Source organism: Acipenser ruthenus, chromosome 16 (genome assembly GCF_902713425.1).
Source record: "Acipenser ruthenus chromosome 16, fAciRut3.2 maternal haplotype, whole genome shotgun sequence".
NCBI lineage: Eukaryota > Metazoa > Chordata > Actinopteri > Acipenseriformes > Acipenseridae > Acipenser > Acipenser ruthenus.
The window spans coordinates 31,469,094-31,489,570 of NC_081204.1; the positions used below are offsets into that span (position 1 = coordinate 31,469,094).

Sequence of the window (20,477 nt, forward strand, 5' to 3'; positions counted from 1 at the left end):
CCCTGCATGGCTTGAGAGAACCAACCAGATCACAGTCCAAGGCGCTGTGGGTCCAAGCCAGATATGAACAGACCCATTTATTGTGCAGTTCAGATCTGGTAGTTTATCAAAGCCCTTGACAGAATTCAGTCGCAGCTGCACACTAAAGTCAGAGCTTCTTTACGTTTTCAATGCCTCTGTCTTTTGCTCTAAGTTTGTTGTGTTTATTTATTTCTCCCTTGTTTGGTGCTGTTTGCAGTTGCTGCAGCCGAAGCCCAAGCCGAGGAGAGGCGGGGCCAGACTGGAACCAGTCCTCTTCCAGCAGCGTCACCGACAGGAAGCAACACTAGGACAGGCGCCAAGCCAGGTATTCATTGTATTCATTTATTTAAAATGCATCGTGAAATGATAACATCTGTTGTTCCTCCGTAACTCCAAACACTACATTATGAACTCAAATAGTTTGGGCTAATGCCTTTAGCGTAAGCCGGGTTGCAATAGAGATGACCAATGAAGCCCCACTGGTAAGAACAGTTTACGTTATCGACAAAGTGAGTCTGGTAATTTGTTCTTGCAGTACTCGATGGAGCAACACTAAGGATAGACGACAGGCTGAGGGTGGCTAAGGAGAGAAGGGAGGAACAGCACAAGCAACACGGTAACTCCCGTTTTACATAATATGCTGCAGAATGGTGACAATACTTTTGTGTGTTTTTTTTCTCTTTTGTGTTGGATTGCTATTCACAGGGACGGGTTATAAGAATTAGACTGAGCTTCCATTTGAACACAGGGTCTCCTGGCTCTTTAATTAACATATCCACATTGCCCATTGCCCATTGTCATATATTTTTTGGGGGGGAAATCCTGCAATTCTAAACTAGACTTCAATTTGGGATACATTTCTTAGTCAACTTGGGATCAATTTCCTTTCCCAACTGGTGACCCTTACCCCACGTGTTGCACAGTGTGGAGTGCAGAGCATGCAAACAGATGGGGGTCATTAACAAACACGTTGATTAATTGGCTGCCTTGGTGTGTGTTTCGTTTCCCTGTCTAGCTGCTAGAGAAACCCAAATACTTGAACGAGAGAAAAAGGCAAAGTTGCTGTATGAGAAACAGATGGAGGAGAGACAAAGAAAGCTGGAAGAACAGCGGAAGAAGGAGGAGCAGCGGAGGTCTGCAGTGGAAGAAAAGAGAAAGCAGAAAATGGTGGAGGAGAAGGTAGGAAGTCTTCGGATCCAGCATTACCCTCCCTGCCTAGCCATTTCTATTGAAGAAAGATCAGTGTACTGTATGCTTAAACATCAAATGGACATTCGGTAATGAAGGATAGTGAAAGATCGAGAAACTGGTTTTAAATCACCATTACCATGCAGATTTCATGTCTGTTTTAGAATCTAAGAATCAAAGTGTGTTCATTGGTGCTGTATGTTCCAGTTCTCTCTAGTGTTTTGTTAGGCAGGAAATTGGGAAATGTTATGATTTACATAGAACAGGTCGATCTCATTTCTCAACTAGAATATAACATATTTATTTTAATAAGATATATAAGTAAGGATGGGGGTTGCTTGTTTGAATAAGTTATTTGCAATGGCTTAGTCTTTGCATTTTGTTATCAGGATTAAAGTTAAATTAAAATGATTTCCTTCCTGTCAGGCATGCAAAGTATGATCGGTGTCTAGCAGTGTATCATGTCTACATTTGAACATTTAGTGCTTAGTTTAGCTTTTTGGGGCTTGAATAACATCTGAGAGATTAAATGCATATTTGAATTTGTAAATCATGACTAAAGAACTCAAAGACAATAGTTGATCACTTGACATTCAACGCAGATAGCAGGATGAGGTAAAACAGCTACAGGGAAGAAAATAATTAAAACTCACTATTGGAGGAACAGAATTGAAAAAAAATTACAAACTGTGGCAAAGGGGGACACACATTAAAATGGCTTTTGAAGCTGCTTAATTATTAAGGTCCATGTACATCCTGGGGCGGAGCAGTGACACAAGCCATCTATTGCTTTTTACTAGTGTTGTTTGATCTGTTAACCACAAAGCAAACAGACCATACGTCATTTTTCATTATGAATCTCTCTCTATAGATGGTTAGAAATGACCTGGGCCAGAATCCAGATTACAAAAGCCAGTGTTCTGGAAAGAATAAGCTCGCTCAGCCACCAAGAGCTCCCTTCCTGCCCCGTCCATCTCAATCTCTCTCTACACTCCCACAATCACCCTTGTGGCACAGCAGACTTTTGAGGTAGCGTTCTGAATGCAGCTCTCTGTAACTGCTTCTTGGCATCTGTAGGAGCACTACGAAGCAGTGATGCTGCGCAGTTTGGAACGCAGCCAGCGACTGGAGCAGAGGCAGAAGAGATGGTCCTGGGGTGGAGCTGTGACTGTGGAATCTGACAGTAGAACTGGTAAGGAATACAAGTATTACATTTATTTTATCATTTCTTAACCTTTTATCCTGTTTTATACTGGTATATACAGAAAGAGACTGTTGAGAGATGTGCAATGGCATGCAAATGTTTCATTGACTGTGTACCTGTGTATATATATATATATATATATATATATATATATATATATATATATATATATATATATATATGTCAGTTCTTCAGGAATTGTACCTAAATCCAAGGGTTGCTTATGCTTTCAGGAATAATTTGCTCGGTTCTAGTGATCTATTACCAGTAAATACGGCAGAAAGCAATTCAAACTGTAGCATATTGTGCTCGGTTGTTTTTCTGCTGGGTGCAGAAATGTGACATTAATCTGAAAGTATTGCAACGTTCTGGCCAAATAGCAGCCTAACCCACGGAAGCCTGATTTGAATTGTTCATTGAAAAGCTCTTGAAAGTAGGCTATTAATATTAGCAAGTTGAATTTGTAATTGGAGTCTGAATTTGTGAGGTGATTATTTGAACATGTCACAGGGCTGTTGAGTAACTGCGTAGTTACATCATAGGGCTGGTGCAGTGCAATCGCACATCAGATTAAAACAGAAGGCTCTCCACCTCCATTCAGCCCTCCTGGTGTGTGTGTGTGTGGACAGAAAACAGGTTTATATTATAAAAAAGGCATGGGCTTTTTTACTGTTGAGATTATCTACAGAGTTGAGTGCACAGTTTTGTTTTTCAACAGTATAATGTCACAATACAATGCAGTCTTTAGCAGTACTGGACTTGCTTTTACATGATCGTGCAACTTTCATAACTTAAAATAATTAGAACTTATAATACTATTTAAACTGTCCATTTCAGGCATTTCTAGGCTTTTGAAAACACAATCTATCAAACCATTAATAAAGTGTCCCAGTGCATCAATAGAATGCATATTGGTTCTAGGTTATTGATCAGTCTCCTCCACTCGTGAGTAAAGGACTCTATAACTAGATCATGGCTCTGCCACTAGTTAATATCAGGCCTTCCCTCATGGCTCTGGCAAGCCTGACAGGGCTCTGTGCACTGACTGACTTGTGATTAATGTTCTTGTTCGTGACACTGATTTAGTTTGTAGCTTTTCTTTTTTTTTCCCCCCCTCTGTCTTTCTCCTGTCTAATTTCTCTTTTGTCCAGGTGATCAAGGAACAGACCCGACACATCCTGTAGATTTAATTGACTCTTCCTCTCCTGCAGAGCCTCAGACCGTGCAAGAAGGTGGTTCTGATGGTTTATCAAATAATCTCACAGATGGCTGATAACCTGCTGCCTGCTCTCACACTAACTCTCAACTAACTTGTTTATTATATTTTGAGTTTTTATCATAAGCAGTCCTTCAAGCTGTCCAGTCAATGAGCACTTAACAAAGGCCACTTTTAAGTATCAAATGCACTCACTTGATCTTGTTTTATTTTGGATGGCTTGTTTTGCATGGATATATGTATGTGTGTCTATATATATAATTTTTAACTGCTCACATCATCAGCTTTTCACAGGTTTGGTTTTATTTACAAACTAACGCACTTTGCTCTTATTAACACAAATGAATTGCAGAATATAATCCAGGATATCATTAGACTGATTTGACACCTCGAAAAAAAAAATGAATTTGCAATGTCTGAGTGGTTTTAAGCTTTATTTTATTTTTTTTACTGCTGACAAACAAATCTATTTTTATATATAAAACTGCATATAAAACATAGAAATGTGCAATACTATATTATTTAAGGACTCCAGGATCCAGTTTTACTTTATATCATTTGTACTACTGTAAAAGTCAAAACACTGTCCTGAGTGGAGCAGTGCAATACACGCCTCTTTGGACAAAAATATTAAACAAACATATTAACCAGCTGGAAACTCCAGAGGAATCTGATGATCTTTCCAGGGTAAAATTAGCCTCAATGCATGCCCAGCTGATGGGCTGTATTATTTAAATTCAGTGAGCCTCTTAAATAAATGTAAGTTTGTAAGGACATTCCCTGAGAATTTTTTTCTCTGACCAATAACAACCACTAAGAAACTTTCTTTCTCTTGCATCCAGTTGACAAACGCTCTGCATCCACAATGAACCTGAAACAGACAGATTCTGTTATCAACAAACGTCTTTCCTCATCGTCTGCTACCCTCATGAATTCCCCCGACAAAAGTAAGTAACTTTGGTACAGGCCGCTCATCATGAGCACAAGCACACAGACTTCTTTTCACAGAGCCTTTGAATTCCAGTGTTCTTTAATCTATCTTGTTAATGTTTAGGTTGTGCAAGGTTTAATTCCAGTTTATCACGGACAGTGCACCGTTCTGCGAAGAAAAGATGCCCAGAAAACCTGGTAAAAAAAAAAAAACAAACAGCTGTCCTGCTGCAGTATTTCTTGTGTGCTGCTCTGGATCATACACAAAGACTGTCCTTGATCACAGTCCTCCAGCGTGGCTGATTATGAGCCTGCATGCCTCTTCGGATCAAAAGATAGCGTTGTTATCATTCATGCTTCACAGATTGATTCTATATTTTACTAAAATGAAAAGAGCTGTGGCTATACTATATATTACTTCAGTGAATTTTGAAATCAGGAGTTTGATACCCTACGGAAGTCTACAGTGTATCGTGGGTTGCTAGAGGTAACAGTTTATTGTAAGGTGCTCTTTAATGAACACAGAATGCTGTTTGTCTTTCATATATCTACTGTATATGTGTATCGAGTGATATTTGTTATAATAAACAAATCAGACAAGCTATAAATGTGATGTTTCATAGGTGCTAGACCTCAGTTAATTTAATAATTAACCATGGTGTCAATTAACTTTATATAGCTACTGATAAAATAGCCCCCAGTATTTAAAACCATGTACTGTATTCACAGGAAATAGAGCTTTGCTGATTCTTGTCATCATTCTTTAACAAACATGTTCGTGACCCTTAGAATGTCTGCTTCGGTACAGCAGAGGGCTCTTGAAGGTCATACACAGTTTATCTATTACCTGTCAAACTAATTTACTACTGCCAAGAGAGAAACATTGACAAGGTTGGGCTTTATCTAAGTGAATGACTTTAACACAATAAAATATGTTCCTCAGCATACTGCTAGATTAATAGCCACTTGTTTAGCAACTGTGAAAGCTAAAACCAAAATCCTGTTACTGTGAATTTGTCAGATTCACTGATTATGACTAAAAATCATCAAAAGTTTTGAAAATTCATTCAAAAATTCATTCATGACCTATAGGTGCCCATCCAGAGCACCTGAACTATGTACCTCTCTCTTCCTCTTCCATTCAGGTAGTAATCATGGTTACGGGTTCTTGCATGGCCGCTAATGAGTTTATTAATGTTGGTATTGGATGCTGTTTCTCCTTCCATTGTCAGGATACAAAAGAACATGGGCCAGCACAAGAGATTATGAGATTGTCTTTGATATATTATTGTACAATCTTTCAAGGGACATGCAGTACCATTTTTTAAAGCGACATAGTTTTCTTTACCCTTTTTGTTTCAGAATGTAACAAAACTTGCTGTTTATTCTCAGGTGCCCAAAGGAGGAGTTCTTCCCTTAACAGATTGGCTAATAAGGCCACCCAGCCCCCTAAGGAGCCCCAAAAACTATCTCAGAGGGAGCAGACAGGTGCAGGAACCCATTTCATATAGATTATTATTATTTATTATTATTATTATTATTATTATTATTATTATTATTATTATTATTATTATTATTAATTTACTACTTTTTTGTTTGCCTCGGATGGAAAGATAGCCCCCTTTGCATAACAGTTTGAGCAATTTAATGTTTTACTTTGAACTGTTAGGCGTGAAAGAAACTAACAAATAGTAAAGAAAAAACATTTAACTATATAACTTAACCAGCATCTTTGCAAGACATTTCAGTCAATTGTGGACAGTTATTCTGGACCCTTTTTAAAGCAGTTCAACTCATAACCACATACTGTGCAGCCCTGTGTAGCGTGTGTGTGCTTATAAAATATAGGATAGATAAGCAGGTTATGTGCCTGGTGAGATTACACTCATATCTAATAATCTGTCATTCAGCTGTTAAAACAATGTACCTTTCATCCAGTATCTTCTATAACACTTTACTATGTGTGTTCTTAACCAGGAAGTTTGATTGAGAGCACGCTTATCATAAAACATGACCAGATTAAGAGCGAAAGGTGACAGTCATTTACATAGACGAAACAGGATAGAAATAGAACTGTTAAAGATACAGGCTTTTGATTATGGTCTGTTTGTTTTAGTGTTTAAATATATATATACATATACACACACACAACTGTCGCATAGTAGGTGGTGAACAGCTTACGTCACTAGAAGACAGTTTACGACTATTTATAAATACTATCCCTTTTATAATGCCTTTTGTGTACAACCTTATAATGAAGCCATGACCATCCCATTTTATAAAGGGCCTCCTTATAACGAGGTAGCTCTGTACAGTACACAGATACATTTAAGTAACTGTACTATCATCAGTAACATTGTCACCCTTGGTTACTTATTTGTAGGCTCTGTCCTGAAGAAGAGGAGCTCTTCATTAAGTAGACTGGGAAGTAAATCCCAGGCCTCTCCAATGCTAGAGAAAGGGACAAAGGAGGAAGAAAAAGGTGCTAGCAGCAATCGCTCACGCTTCCTATGCATATTAACAGCTATAAAATAAAAAAAGAAACCTATGTGGCAGCATTAACTTTACCATGACATAGGAGCCAAGAATAACTGGCTTACATGCTAAATGCTTAAGCTGCAGAGAAGTGCTGAGGCCAACACACTGTGGAGCATTTTTATCCCCACATAGGCTTGCTTGGGACCCACGTTCCCTTTGTGCTTTCTATGGCTTGCTGATGTGCTTCTTGTGACTGGTGCTTCAAGGCACAGTATTGGTCTGTACGTCTGCAGACACTAACAACAAACTAACAAATGCGCTTTATTTATTCTTGAACAGGAGGAGCTTCTGTGGTTAATTAGCACGCCACATTCTTTAACACAGCTTGTGTGTGTTTGTGTTTACTTTGACATGGTTCAGCTAAATCGTGCAGGTTTTATTTCTTCTTAATTGCTTGCTACAAAACAAGTGTCTACATCCTGCTTAATTCAAAATCAGCAATTGCTGCCTGTTCTATAAACTGTAACTAACAAGCTTTTTACAGAGGCATTCCCCAGGTATCAAATTACCACGCTCAGGAGTTGTTTGAGATTTTGTATCACAACATCAGCTGTGAATTAAACATTTTACAAGTATTAACATAAATAATGCCATGTACAAATAAAACTTCTTTAACTCAAGTCTGAAGGAAACAGAAAAAAAAAAAAAAATTGTAACACAGAACTTCTAATTCATCGGTTACAGCATGCATTTATATGTGTGAAATCAGTGAATAAAGTTTTATTAACTGCAACATCAAGTTATATTTCCGGTTTAAAAGATAATTAACATTAAATACATAGTGGGGTAGGGAAGGGATTTGTAGTTATTTTGTTAGTTTTGAGTTGAAGAAGTTTATTGTAATAATTTCAAAGATTTTGTTTTAATTTTATTTATTTAATAAGGTACAGGGTATGCATAAACTCAACTCTGAATACTGCCGAGTAATGTATAATCATCTCCGAACACTAGGCTTTCACTTTGAGAATTTAATTAAACCAGACCCTCATCAAATTCCAAACCATCTCGGTCATGTGATTGTCCTATTGCAGCTTCTCTGCAATGGATCTGACTGCAGCCATTTTAAGAAATGTGTTTTGCAGATGTTTGTTTTTATTTGTTTTAGTAGTCCCCTGTTCTGAAAACCTGTTTGCTAAGCAATGTTTTTGGTGCAATCTAATCTCCTGCTCTTCCCCAAGGATAAAGAGCATTTCAGAAAAAGACTGCAGCTAACATTTGCTGCAGATTTTTGTTTCCCCTTTGTCTTAACCTGGTGTTTTTACACTTTTTATTCTGGGCTTTTATTAACACCACTACTGCAAAGAAAGCATTTACATTTTTATTTAAATGTTGTTTCTGCAGAAAGAGCATATCACAGATTGGTTTAATCCTTTTCCCTACATTACAAACCTGCTCTTCATCTTTTGATTTCTTTGGGTTTGGTTTAATTGGCATGTGTTGAATGCAATGCACCTGAACCTAACACTACCTTAATTATCACAATGCACTGGTTTCTGTTTGTTTATTTTTTATTTGTTAATTTATTTTTTCCATTTCTCCTGCTTGGTTTATTCACGTGGACTCCTCTGTTTCCCCCCTGTTTGTTTGTTTGTTTGTTTGTTTGTTTTCTTTGGTTCGGTACTTGGGTTTAGCTCGTCGTTCTCACGCCAGTGCCCTGGATAGCGGTTTCATCAGTCGCCTGCTCACTCCCACACAGGCCTCCTTAGCTAGGAGCAAGAGTACAGCTGCCTTGTCGGCAGAAGGATCAGTTCCCCCAGGTAATGGGCACCACGCATAGAGAAAGAAGCCAGCAGGTTCCTGGCCAGCGCTTGTGTTGTGTTGTGTGTGCATACAACTGCATTGTAGTGATATATACAAGTTAACAGCCTGCTGTTCTATGCAGAGCATCCAAAGTGAAGCACCCAAAATGAAGCTGCTATTCCTCTCGTAGTCGTTGGTCTTGAGTGAGTATTAACTCCCCAGTTCATCGATGAAACGTAGATCAAAGCTTAAGCACTTTTATAGTATTAGCATGTCATTATCTCTCTTGACACCCTTTACTTTCCAAGGTCCTGTGGGTGCAACTCAAGTGAACTCATTTTCTGTAAGCAATAAAGTTTATTTATTTTTTTTCCTTGAGGTGCGAATTTGGATTAAAACAACAGTCACAACTTCAGATTAAGCACTCTGGTGATTTGTACAATATAATAGTATCATGCAGTTATATACCAGTTTATTTAAAAACAAAAGAGAATTTAAAGTACAACATAGCAGCCTCTGCGTAGGGTAGTAAATGAAATACTACCCTATCCACACTACCTAAATAATACCATGAGATTGCCATTCACTTCATTCACAGTCCTGTTTTCAACACACGATGCTTGTGCGTTATTTCGATAGATATTAGTCCTAGCTGGATGGATTTTAAATGTTCATATTGAGAAGATCTACTGAGAATTCTATTCATTCAAAGTTTTAATGTAGTTTAGTACTGTGTGCATTTAAATGTAATTATCAGTTTGTATTGTTGGTGTGCAGCAGATGTGGCTGGATATGTGAACTAAGGCGAAGGCTATATGAGCAAGTGGATTAATGTGTAATTCCCTGAATCTAGTGTACCAACTCTCCCTAGTTTATTTTATAGAAAGGTTATACAGGATTGAAAGTTTAATTTAATTAGAAATGCAATCAATGGAAATCAGTGTGCATTCTGATTGAGTTTCAGCTCTTTCTCCGGTTTAAAGGACAGCCTGGCATGCACTGTGCTGCTGCTGCTCACATGCTAACTGTGTTTGTGATTTTGTGGGTGGGGTGCTGTTTTGTGCTGTGTGAGCTATTGTTTTTCTCCGCCATCAGCTATATTTTCCTTGAATTTGTTAAAAGCGTATGTGGTCTAACGTGCCCAATCTTGTTTTGTATTTTTCTTCCCCTCTCCCCCCCGCTTGCTTGCTGTCTTTCTCTCTGCGCTTGTCTCTTTTTCCGTTTGGCTTTTCTCCAATGCCCTAACTTTATCAGAGTCTCACCTCTGTCCTCGTTCAGCCTCTGCCAGCTCCATTCACCCCCCCAAAGGACCCCTGCGCAGCCGTAGCATCGACCGGCAGAAAGGAGGCCCCCCCTCCACAGCCTCCTCCGATGGAGCCCCTGAGAATACACAGGTGAGTCCAGGGGATAGCGTGCAATGTGTCTGGATACATAACCTGGGTCCCTACTCCTTTGTCATGTAGCTGGGTGTAGCGGCCGGTGCTTTGCATATGTTTATCGGATTATCTAGCTGCAGCACAGATTTATATTAAAATAATACACATTAGGTCATTGAACTTTGTGTTTATCTGTCGCAGTTATATAATGATAATGAACTAAAAAGATGATATGGTTATCAGTATTTTTTCAATGTGATTTTAGTAATTGATACTAAAATAATTGATCATAATCTATTTTGAGCCCAACTCTGGTGCATTGTATACTTGCTATCTTTAGTTTCAAACTGCAATTTGGTCTTGTTTGTGCATGCCAGATATTATCTGTTCATATGCGTCTGTGTTATTCTTTGTACATGCAAGCATGTGTGGGTATCCGTGGGGATATATAATAATAGTCAAGGGTATAAAAAAAAAACTAGATAATGCCTACATATATATGTGGCCATGGCAACAGCTTCTGCACAGATCCACCCCTTGTACTGCAGTCTCTGTAACACAGTGACAAGGCCATTTCACATGAGATGGCTGAATAAATGAGGTCTGTAATCTGTAGGAAATTATTTTAACACCACATGTACGACCCATTTCCGAACACCATAAATAAATGCGGTTCTGTGCCTGCAAGAACTTGGGCCTGGATTCTTCCACAGTTCCACTGTGTAAATCAAGCCCTAATACATATGCAAAAGATACTCCAAACATTACAGTTAAAGAGTAAGTAGCGGGGTTCACACAAATATAGCGTTACACGTCCCCACATGTTGCTACATCTGTTTAAATCACGTACCTGTCATTTTGTTTTTCATTGTTAACATCTTGACAACTTTTTACACTTATAACTTTAAAGTCTGTTTCAAACCTCTTTAAAATGGCCTCTCCAGTGCACTGGGGTTTGAGATTGTAGAAAAGAAAAGAAAAAAAAACAGAACAGGTGCTCTGGCTTTTCTGTTCCGTACCACACCATGGATCGTTATTGCTGTGTTACCTGTTTGACAATGTGGGCAATAATCCTTACACTATCAGGTGGTTGTATTTTTATTGTACGGTGCCTTTCACATGAAAGTCATCAATCTATAAATACATTAGAGACCCTGTTCTCAAACAAAATCATTGCCAGCTCAGACATTAGTAGCAATTTAATTATTGTTTGTTTTTAACATTTTCCACAATCCTGGCATTTATAGTCATACTTTCTGATAGGTCATGAAATATTGTATGTCAGGCGATGAGATCAATGCTTTTTTTTTTATTCTTCTTTAAAACTCAGAAACCAGAAAAGCAAAGGCGTCCTCCTTCTCCAGCAGGGAAGAGGCCCCCCTCCCCTTCCAACCTGCCAGGGCGGCGCCGATCTCCCTCTCCCTCTCCGTCCCCAGCCACCACAGCCAAGAGACCGCCTTCCCCTTCCACAGCCAAGTAAGATGCTGATTTGTATTTTATAAAGCTCAAGTTCTTGTAGTAGATAAATTACTGTGCTTTCTGATTCGATTGATATAAACAGGTGATATTTTGCATGCATGTGTTACACAGTTTCATTACAGAATTCACTTAACAGCATGCACTCCAGAATGTCAAAGCCATGCAGGTCAGACACACAGATCTAAAAGGCTTGCTTATCTTCTCTAACTCCTGCTTTGGCCTTCTGCAGGCCAAGCCCCCGGAATCGCCCCCCGTCCCCCAGCGGGGTGAAGCAGCGCCCCTCTTCTCCGCAGCCTGCTGCGAAGCCAGTCCCCATCCAGCGACCCGCTCTCACCCCCACGGGACCCCCCACCCTCCGGAAGAGGGAGCCCAAACCAAAGGAGAGCCCTGCAGTGGCGCCCGAGTCGCCCCAGTCCCCCGAGCCTGCAGTGGCCGCCAGCAGCAAGACCAAAGAGGGTGAGCGACTGCTTCAGTCCCGTTTACAGTTGCTTACAGTTTGCCATGTTAAAAAAATTTTTGTTCTGGGAATCACGCCAGATTTGAGGTCTTCAAGTACGACATTTTATAAGCTTGGTGTTTTAGACAAGGTTTTTTTTTTTTTTTATAAAATAAGTTTTATTAAAAAAATGTAAAAATACTGAGCTGAGTGATGGAGAATTGTGGCCTTGCACTAGAACAGAGCTCCAAGGGTTAACTTGACGGTCTATCTTTACTGATAATAAAAAAACAGTTCTGTCTTTTGTCAACCTACTGTAAAATAAAAATCTAGGTAGCTCCATCTTGTGGTCAGAATTAGGTTTTTGCAACCTCCATCTCACTGCTGAAATAATGGAGAAAAGCCATCTAAAAGCACATGCTAGAAATTATAAAGATCGGTTTGCCTTTACCTTTTATTCTGTTTTATTATTTGTATTTTAAGTCTCTTTTTTTATTGGAACTTCACATTGTATGTCTAATCTGGTGCTTCCTTGCTATACTGTACATCTTGTCATGTGTTATTACTATTCATTATCTGCCTGCTCTTACATTGTGCCCCGCATGTGTGTCGTGCTTGAGAATAGATATTTAACATTCTCTCTCTGCTCACGTAGATCGCTGGCTCACGGCACACTGCAGATGTTATCTAGGGAAACAAAGAACCATTGATGATCGATGCAGTTTACTGATACTGTTTTAAGAGGCCAGCAGCTTTCATATAAAGACTTGATACAGCACAGACTAGCCCATTTTGGTATTTTTTTCTTCTATAAATGAATCAATTGAAGAGGTTATCTGCAAAACCAGCCACCTCACTAGAAAAACTGTGAAATGATCTGTTGGCATATTCTTACAGATTCGATGGATATAAAGCATTGTCCGCTGGGCAATATCTTCAAATTGCGATATCTCAGTTAAGAGAGAAAAATTGGTTGATAAATGCATCTTGACTTGAAATTTTGTGTTCTGACAATTTGCCAACTGTTAGAATTCGGCTGCCTAAGGGTGTAACTAGAATGAATTATTATACCTAACATGACCACTGGGTAGCCATTCAGCTGTAGAATTCATTTTTAATATTCTTCTCATCTCATGAAGCTGCAAAGCCTTAGGTGATATTATAAACATGAGCTGCTGTCAGTCTGCAGCACTCAGTCCTGCCTCTCACCTATGAAGGTTGTTCTTTTCTTTGCCTTTAAAATAAAAATGATATTCTCTTGCTGTAAACAATTAAACAATGGTCTCTTTCTTACAGAATTATCCATTTAACTAGAAATACTAATTAATGTATGCACATTTTTGGTTGTGTGTCTAAAGTTATGTATTAGATAAACAATTCTATTAATGTGTTTGTTGTTGTTGTTGTTGTTATGTATTATTAATATGCTGCTTGTTGTTGTCTAGATCCGAGCGCCAAAAATATTGCAGGGACCACGTCTGCTGAAGAGGCAGCTAAAATCCTGTCTGAGAATCGTCGCTTGGCTCGAGAGCAGAAAGAACGAGAGGAGCTGGAGAGGGTGCAGAGGCAAGAGGAGGAGAGGTAAGCATCGAGCAGGTCTGCAGCCAGACCGCCTTGCACTCTGATCTCAGAAGCTAAGCAAGGATGGGCCTGGTCACTGCATGAGTGTGAGTCCTCCAAGGAACACTAGCGTTGCTTCTGGGCTGCAACTCTTCATGGTGTTTGAAGGACACGTTGCTGCTGGAGATGGCACTTTTAAATTCAATTTGCTATCTAATATGCGGACTCTATGGCATTGTTAAGAGAGAAAAAAAAGACATCTCCTCAAGTCTTTTTAAAATGTAATTTAAAAGCTTTAAATTCCCCTAACCCAATTTTAATTGTGACCGGTTACCCTGGAAATAAGAGGCCAAATTCTGGTTGCTAAAATATAAAAAAATTGTAAATTCAATTCTGCTTTTTACTGTGAGCTTAATATTGTGAACACTGTGCAGAGATCACAGAGAAGACACATTGTAAAATGTGGTGTATCTGGAGCTGCTGGGCAGTGAGAGTCGTATTCCCCACCCTGGATGTTAACACTCCCCTTTGACTTCGCAGGATAAGGAAAGAGGAGCAGCAGCTGCGTGAGGAGGAGGATAGGGCCAGACGGGAAGAAGAGCAGCGCAGACTGGAGGAGGAGCGGAAGGAGGAGGAGGAAGAGAGAGAGCGCCTGGAGGAAGTGGAGAGAGCCAGGCTTGCGAGAGAGGAGCTGGAGAAGCAGGCTGAGCTGCAGCTGCAGGTGAGTGGAGCAGGGTGTGTGGCTGCGTCAATGTGTCTGAGTCTGTCCTTGTGACGTTCTCTCAGTCACTGCACATTTCTGCATGCCTGTTCCTGAGTCTGTCTCGTCTCTTGGGTTCTCACAGAGAGAAGAAGCCGATGCTCTTGCTCTGAAGGAGGCTGAGAAACAGAGGCTGGAAAGAGAGAGGGTAATGCAGAAGAACCAGCAGGAGCGTATTGCGAGGAAGAAGGTGGGGATCACAGAATGGTGTGGGGTTGGGTTGTGGTGCTATACAGAGAGAGAAACAGATTTTACATTCCCTGTACAATATACAACCAGCAGGTGGCAGCATGAGACATACAGCTGTGGGGCAAAAGTTTTGCATCTCCCTATAGAATTAACTAATTTTACTTCATGAAGTCAAATGAATCCTGCTGAATAATGTTATATTAAATTACATACCGCTTTTGTACTTTTCCATATACTTAGAAAAACTGACAAAAAATTGAAAAATGTGACATTTTGAAATCTTAACATGAAATACTGTACTACTGTTATGGCTTCCTGTAGACTTGCAATATCATGTTGTAGTTTCTTTGATTACATGATGTTAAATAAAATATCTAAATTATATTCACATAGTTGTTTTTTAACTTTTATTGTCTCAATCCTAAAATTTTAGGTGATGCAAAACTTCTGGAATAAAGCAGGTGTTACAATGCAACAACATTTTGTGATTTGTGCTTTGTAAAAACATGCCATACCATAATGGACTACAGTAAAAAAAAACACACATAGTGTAACTGTAAGAACTCAGAGTATGTATGATATACTTTCTGTTTTTTCATAACTTTTGTAACAGAGGATTGAAGAAATAATGAAGAGAACAAGAAAGGGGGAGCAAAACGATTCAAAGGTATGTTTTCTTCTATGATACAGTATTTTGTATGAATATTTATATTATGAACAACGTTTGAACTTACAAGTTATTTAAAGAGCAAATATCAAACTTGATCTAATCCTGGAAAACAGAGAACATGTACTGTGTTACAGCATTTGCCAAAAACCACAGAGACAAAAGGTTCCCTGTATACTGAATATTGTGTGGGAATTAGAACCGTTCCAGTTAGCGTTCATTATGAAGGCCTACATTGTAAATAGAAGCATAAATGACCCCTGTTATGTTAAAGCAGCATACCCATTTCAGATATTCTTGCTACTTTGTGTTCGTCCAGCAGCTGTTCATCATAAGTTAAAATAGTTTTATTTTTCTACAGAGAGATGAGAAGTCTGATAACCAGGGCTCTGATGATAATGATGAGGACAAGATGTCAAATACTGAGAGTGATGACAAGGGTAAAGAGTAAACCTCTCTTCCTCTTCCCATGATTACCTGGAATCTGGCCCACTGTTAACTGTGTATCTTTACTCACACACTTATTAAGTAGACATTATTAAGTGTGCACAGTCAGTTAGTTATTTCCTGGAGAACAAGAAGAAAGGTTTGTTACAAGGAAAAATGTGCAAATGTCAGTGTAGCTTCTGCCTTTTTATGGAAGAGTCCTAGCAAAGTGCTTTAACAGATGAGGTAGTTTGTAGTGCTGTCCTGAAATGTGTCTTGTAACAGATGGAGAGGAGAACGAGACAGACGACTTTGAAGAAACAGACGCCCTTGAGGAAAGTGAGACTGAAGTTGTGAGCATGCCAACAGAATCGGAGACTGAAACTCAGGGTCTTCCTGAAGCAGAGAGTGTGACTCAAGATAAGGAGGCTGTGCCTGAAGAGGGAAAGGGAGCTCCAGAGGAAGCGGAAGCGAAGGTTGTATCTCCTGATGAGGGTGTGGTGACTGGGAGTGTGAACGGAGGGATGGAGGTTGAAGACAAAGAGAACAACAATGGGAGATATTTAGAGACCGTCCAGCCTGTAGCAGTCAGGTTTGTAAACTGCTATTCCTGTGATGTTTTTTTTTTTTTTTTTACATATATAACTGAGTTGAAATATAAGTAAGTGATTAGAAGGTTTAGCTTTTTTTTTTGTATAGAATCCTTTTAAGTGGGCTAGTTGTGCAAGTTTAGTGATCCTCTAGACATATTAAACACATTTACTCATATGTGAAAGAAACTGGACACTTGCAGAGTTTTCCAGATTGATAGTTGGCAGAGTATACAGGTCCAGGATGTATCTGAACTTGTGTTTTAATCGGATAGCTCAATAATCTTTATCGCTTCTACTTACTTGATGTGAGAGCTGTACTTGGATGGATTCAGTGCAGTTAGTTTTATGTTCTTCACTGTCATTTTGCTCTTTGATTTTCAGCCTAACCCCCAAATCCAAACTGGTGGAATCCTCCGAATTCCTGCATGTGAACGAGGATGACAAAGTGGGACATTTGTCGAACCTGAACGGGAAGTCAGGCTCTTGGACCTTTGAGGAACTGATAGATCTTGGAGTTCATTCCAAGACGGCCGTAATAACTGTAGACAGCATGAACCAAAACCTGATCGACGCTGCAGGCATTCCTGAGGGCCCCAAAGTTGCTTTTGAAGATAAGACTGTGATGGCGATGAGCAAACCCATGGAAGCTGTGTCAGGTAGGGTCTCTTCAGTCTGTTCTGCTAGTGACATTGTTTTCTGTTTAAATCAGAAATGAACATAAAAGAACTTCAGTTTTGCGTTCTCTTTTTAGTTTTGTAGTCTTTCCGAGCAAAAGTCATGGAATCGACTCCTACTCTTAAGCAAACATTTTTCCTTGGGCAAATATACTTTCTATCCCAATTACTACATTTTTTTTTCTGTCTTTTTTTTTTATCAGAAATGTAATTGCTGCCGGCCCGGAAGGTCTGTGATCGTTGCACTCCAAGAATCCTGTCTTTTACTGAGTACTGGAGACCTTTGATAAGAAAAAACTAAAAACGATGCTGCTTTGAGGAAGAGAATGAGAGAGAGATAACCGGGTAGCATCAAGATTGAAACCATGGCCAGGAAGCCCGCGTTGAAGAGCAGCAATGTGGATTGCTCATTTTGCACCTCGATATACATATAAAACATGCTTCAGGGAATTCATTCCTTTACTGTGCTGTGCTTCTTTCTCTTAGATTTCAACTTAACATGATTTTTCTTTTCTTTTTTTTTTTTAGGGGGAGCAGGGGGGTTCATCATAATTTATTCAGCCAGTTTCGTAACATACATTTTTTGGTTTTAGTCCATAAAATGTGTACAGTAATATTCTCTTGATTTTTGCAATGTAAAAATAGGCAGAGATCAATAACAGCAAAATAAAAAAATAAAAGTAAAATTCTCCTTTTTTAGATATTTTTGGTTTTATTGGCCAGTTTTCCTCTATTGCAATCCCCAAACCTCATTACCCCTTACCCCCAGCCTCATACCACTGCCTGAAAAACTCCCCAAGGAAAAGTGGGATATTAGCTTAAAAAGGCTTCCGCACATGTGCTCTGTTAGTGCCTGTTTCTGGAAAGCACAAGCTGAAGCGGTGATCCGGAAGGGGTACTTTGATGTGTTTGCTCCCTGCATATTCACTTCTAAATACATAGCAAGTTCACGAAGTTTCTGGGTGCCTAAACGCAGTATGTGTTCTAAATAGTGTCTGGAGGCTATGGCTATTGTATATGTTGCCTTGCTGGTATAAAGACTTTCATTTTTATTAGTTGTGTTCAGGAGACAGGCCACTGCATCTTGCTTAGTACTTTACCGGCTGCCGCAGAGTGAATGCAGCTTAGCCTTACCAGAGGCCAATGACTTGTGCTTAGAGCTGTGAGGTCTGCTGTCTGAGCCGTGTGCTGTTGCCATGTCTTGGTGTTTTAGGTTGAATGTCTTGTATACTGTACAGTACTAACAAACATTTCACAGAAAAGATGGGTAGGTAGGTTCTGCCTTCGGGCACTGCTAGAGTGTAAACCGTGACGGTAAAAAGGGCAACCAGGAAGCACATGCTGTCATTTTTCGGTCCTGGACCAGCTGTTGTGTTTTTTTGTTTTTTAAAATTACGTGAAGAAACGTCTTGTGTTTCTCTTGGTAAACTTAGCAGCTGGCGATATTCTGCATGATTTTGAGCTCTTTTCAAGCTCTTTGATAGAACAGTACTTCAATGTTAATATTGCATACAGTCTTGTAGTAATTGTACAATTGTGTTTCCCAAAGTTCAGTGTCTGGAGCTAGTAATGAGAGACGGTTTCTGAAGGGCCACAAACACACACAGGAGGGGCTGAGCTTCAAATGCCGGTGGCCTGTTTTGAATGAAAGGTTAATTGTTGTTGTATGTGTAAGTCTTTTCAATGTTATGTTCTTTTAAGTAGTATTATTGCAATATTACTGCACTAATAAAGACTAGGATAAACTCAGTACTTTGCCGCTTACCATTTAAATATTGACTTATTTTTAAATAAATATAATTTTGCTTATCATTTATATGTATTTAAGTATATTTCTACATATTTTACGTGTGTGTGTGTGTGTTATTGTATTGTGTGTACATAAACAGTATTAGGCCATGAAGCCATTTTGTTGCTGGTGATACTGTATTTTTTTTAACTGCTTCCTAGTCCTGCATCATTTCAGTTTCGCCTTGTTGGACTTGAACCTTTTGTTTTGTTTTGTTACTTAATTGTTCAAGAAAAAACACGTCAATTGTACTTTAATAGAATATTTTGTATGTAAACGTGTGTTTGCACGGGTTCAAAATATATCAGCTATTGCAAGTTCTTTGGATAAAAATGCTTAATGCTCTGGCTTGCGTAATTCCAGCTGGTTCCTGCTTGCAATACCGCATGTGAAGTTTCTGTGTCTGCAGCAAGAATTATACGGATCAAGCCAACACTGCTGTGAGATTTATTTATATTGATGCCGTAAAACAGTGCGGATTTAAAACATTTTCCTTCCCCTTTGGGAAAGGAAAAAAAAGCCCTGGTTGCAATCATCCCCATTCTCTTACAGGAGAGCCATTTCAATGGCTAAAATACCATTTTTTTTCTGTGTCCTCTCCCCTCTGTTTGATTCTGAGTTGAGCTTATACTCCTGGGGATACCCATTATCTCTGAGCAGGAGATATGTAGTATCCAAGCAACTAGTTCTGCAGAGTTTCTGTAGAGTTTTATACTGTACCACAAATGTAGGGTACAGCCTAGGAACTTTGGGGCAGCTAGCTGACTGCCTCAGAGCGCTGCTGGTACTTCTGTGCCTCTCAATTTAAACTTGTTGCATGCATGAACCTATTACTAAAATAGCCCTACATCTGGCTAAATAGCATATGTACTACCTTTGTAATTTAGATGCCTTACTACATGAGTTAATGACTTGCCTGTGTTCTGTTGGGAAGCCATTTGTATATAATGCAATACTAAAATATGAAAGTTGTCAACATTGTTTTCAACCATAGAGATGAATGCCCCCAATTTCCTCTCTGAGAATGTAATGCTTAGAAAAAATACATATATTGCAGTCTTGTTAAAGTGTTTGTATCCTTAACCCCCCCCCACCCCGCTATTGACGAAACATTGCTTTCACATATAATAAATAAACAAACACAAACGTAGTGAAGTGTATATATAAAAAGTAATAACCTTTCTTGGGCTTTGAAAGCATGCACCATTAGACCTATATGTGTGTGTGTGTGTAAAAACAATATATAAAAGAACTTGACTACGTTTGTTTATTTTGTTTTGTGTGCTTTCAATGTTACATAAAATCCTCAGACAGGAGAGACGCTGCTTAAAAAAAGCACAGATTTGTCTTGTTGGAAACCCTTTTTGTCTTTTACAAACAATAATAATAAAACCCCATTCTGGTTGCAATGTTTTAGACTAGAGCAGTGCCTTAGACAAGAATCGGTTGTGTATTTTTGTAAAATAGCTTACCCTGGACATGACAATCATTTTGCAAGCGGTCTCTGAAGATGTCTCTTGCTGTGCAGATGTTGTTGAATGCTCTGTTCACAGCTCTATGTAAATAGATCTTAAATGTACTGATAAAATATGAAACGTTTAAATAAAGTTTTGCAAAATTAAAAAAAGGATGAACATATTTGTGTGGAGTATTTGATCAGCTGCTGCCTAGATTGTAAATAAATACACAGC

At 39.0% G+C, this 20,477-nt stretch overlaps 1 protein-coding gene across 15 annotated transcripts in view; it reads left to right on the forward strand.

Annotated features, from left to right (window-relative positions):
• Nucleotides 1-20,424, forward strand: part of LOC117412198 (ensconsin-like) — a 28,524-nt gene extending 8,100 nt beyond the window's left edge. Inside the window, exons 2-21 of one of the 15 annotated variants that reach the window (XM_034020317.3) lie at nucleotides 239-346; nucleotides 557-637; nucleotides 1,037-1,200; nucleotides 2,287-2,401; nucleotides 3,565-3,645; nucleotides 4,472-4,576; nucleotides 5,952-6,047; nucleotides 6,943-7,041; nucleotides 8,729-8,854; nucleotides 10,092-10,231; nucleotides 11,544-11,689; nucleotides 11,922-12,148; nucleotides 13,574-13,709; nucleotides 14,229-14,409; nucleotides 14,534-14,638; nucleotides 15,251-15,304; nucleotides 15,666-15,744; nucleotides 16,016-16,322; nucleotides 16,705-16,979; nucleotides 17,201-20,424. In XM_034020317.3, the coding sequence (XP_033876208.3) occupies nucleotides 239-346; nucleotides 557-637; nucleotides 1,037-1,200; nucleotides 2,287-2,401; nucleotides 3,565-3,645; nucleotides 4,472-4,576; nucleotides 5,952-6,047; nucleotides 6,943-7,041; nucleotides 8,729-8,854; nucleotides 10,092-10,231; nucleotides 11,544-11,689; nucleotides 11,922-12,148; nucleotides 13,574-13,709; nucleotides 14,229-14,409; nucleotides 14,534-14,638; nucleotides 15,251-15,304; nucleotides 15,666-15,744; nucleotides 16,016-16,322; nucleotides 16,705-16,979; nucleotides 17,201-17,208 (2,633 nt within the window). In that variant the 3' untranslated portion in view covers nucleotides 17,209-20,424. The remainder of the gene's footprint in view (nucleotides 1-238; nucleotides 347-556; nucleotides 638-1,036; nucleotides 1,201-2,286; nucleotides 2,402-3,564; nucleotides 3,646-4,471; nucleotides 4,577-5,951; nucleotides 6,048-6,942; nucleotides 7,042-8,728; nucleotides 8,855-10,091; nucleotides 10,232-11,543; nucleotides 11,690-11,921; nucleotides 12,149-13,573; nucleotides 13,710-14,228; nucleotides 14,410-14,533; nucleotides 14,639-15,250; nucleotides 15,305-15,665; nucleotides 15,745-16,015; nucleotides 16,323-16,704; nucleotides 16,980-17,200) is intronic. The other 14 variants (XM_034020318.3, XM_034020319.3, XM_034020321.3 and 11 more) reach the window with 14 other exon arrangements.
• The last annotated feature ends 53 nt before the right edge of the window (nucleotides 20,425-20,477 follow it).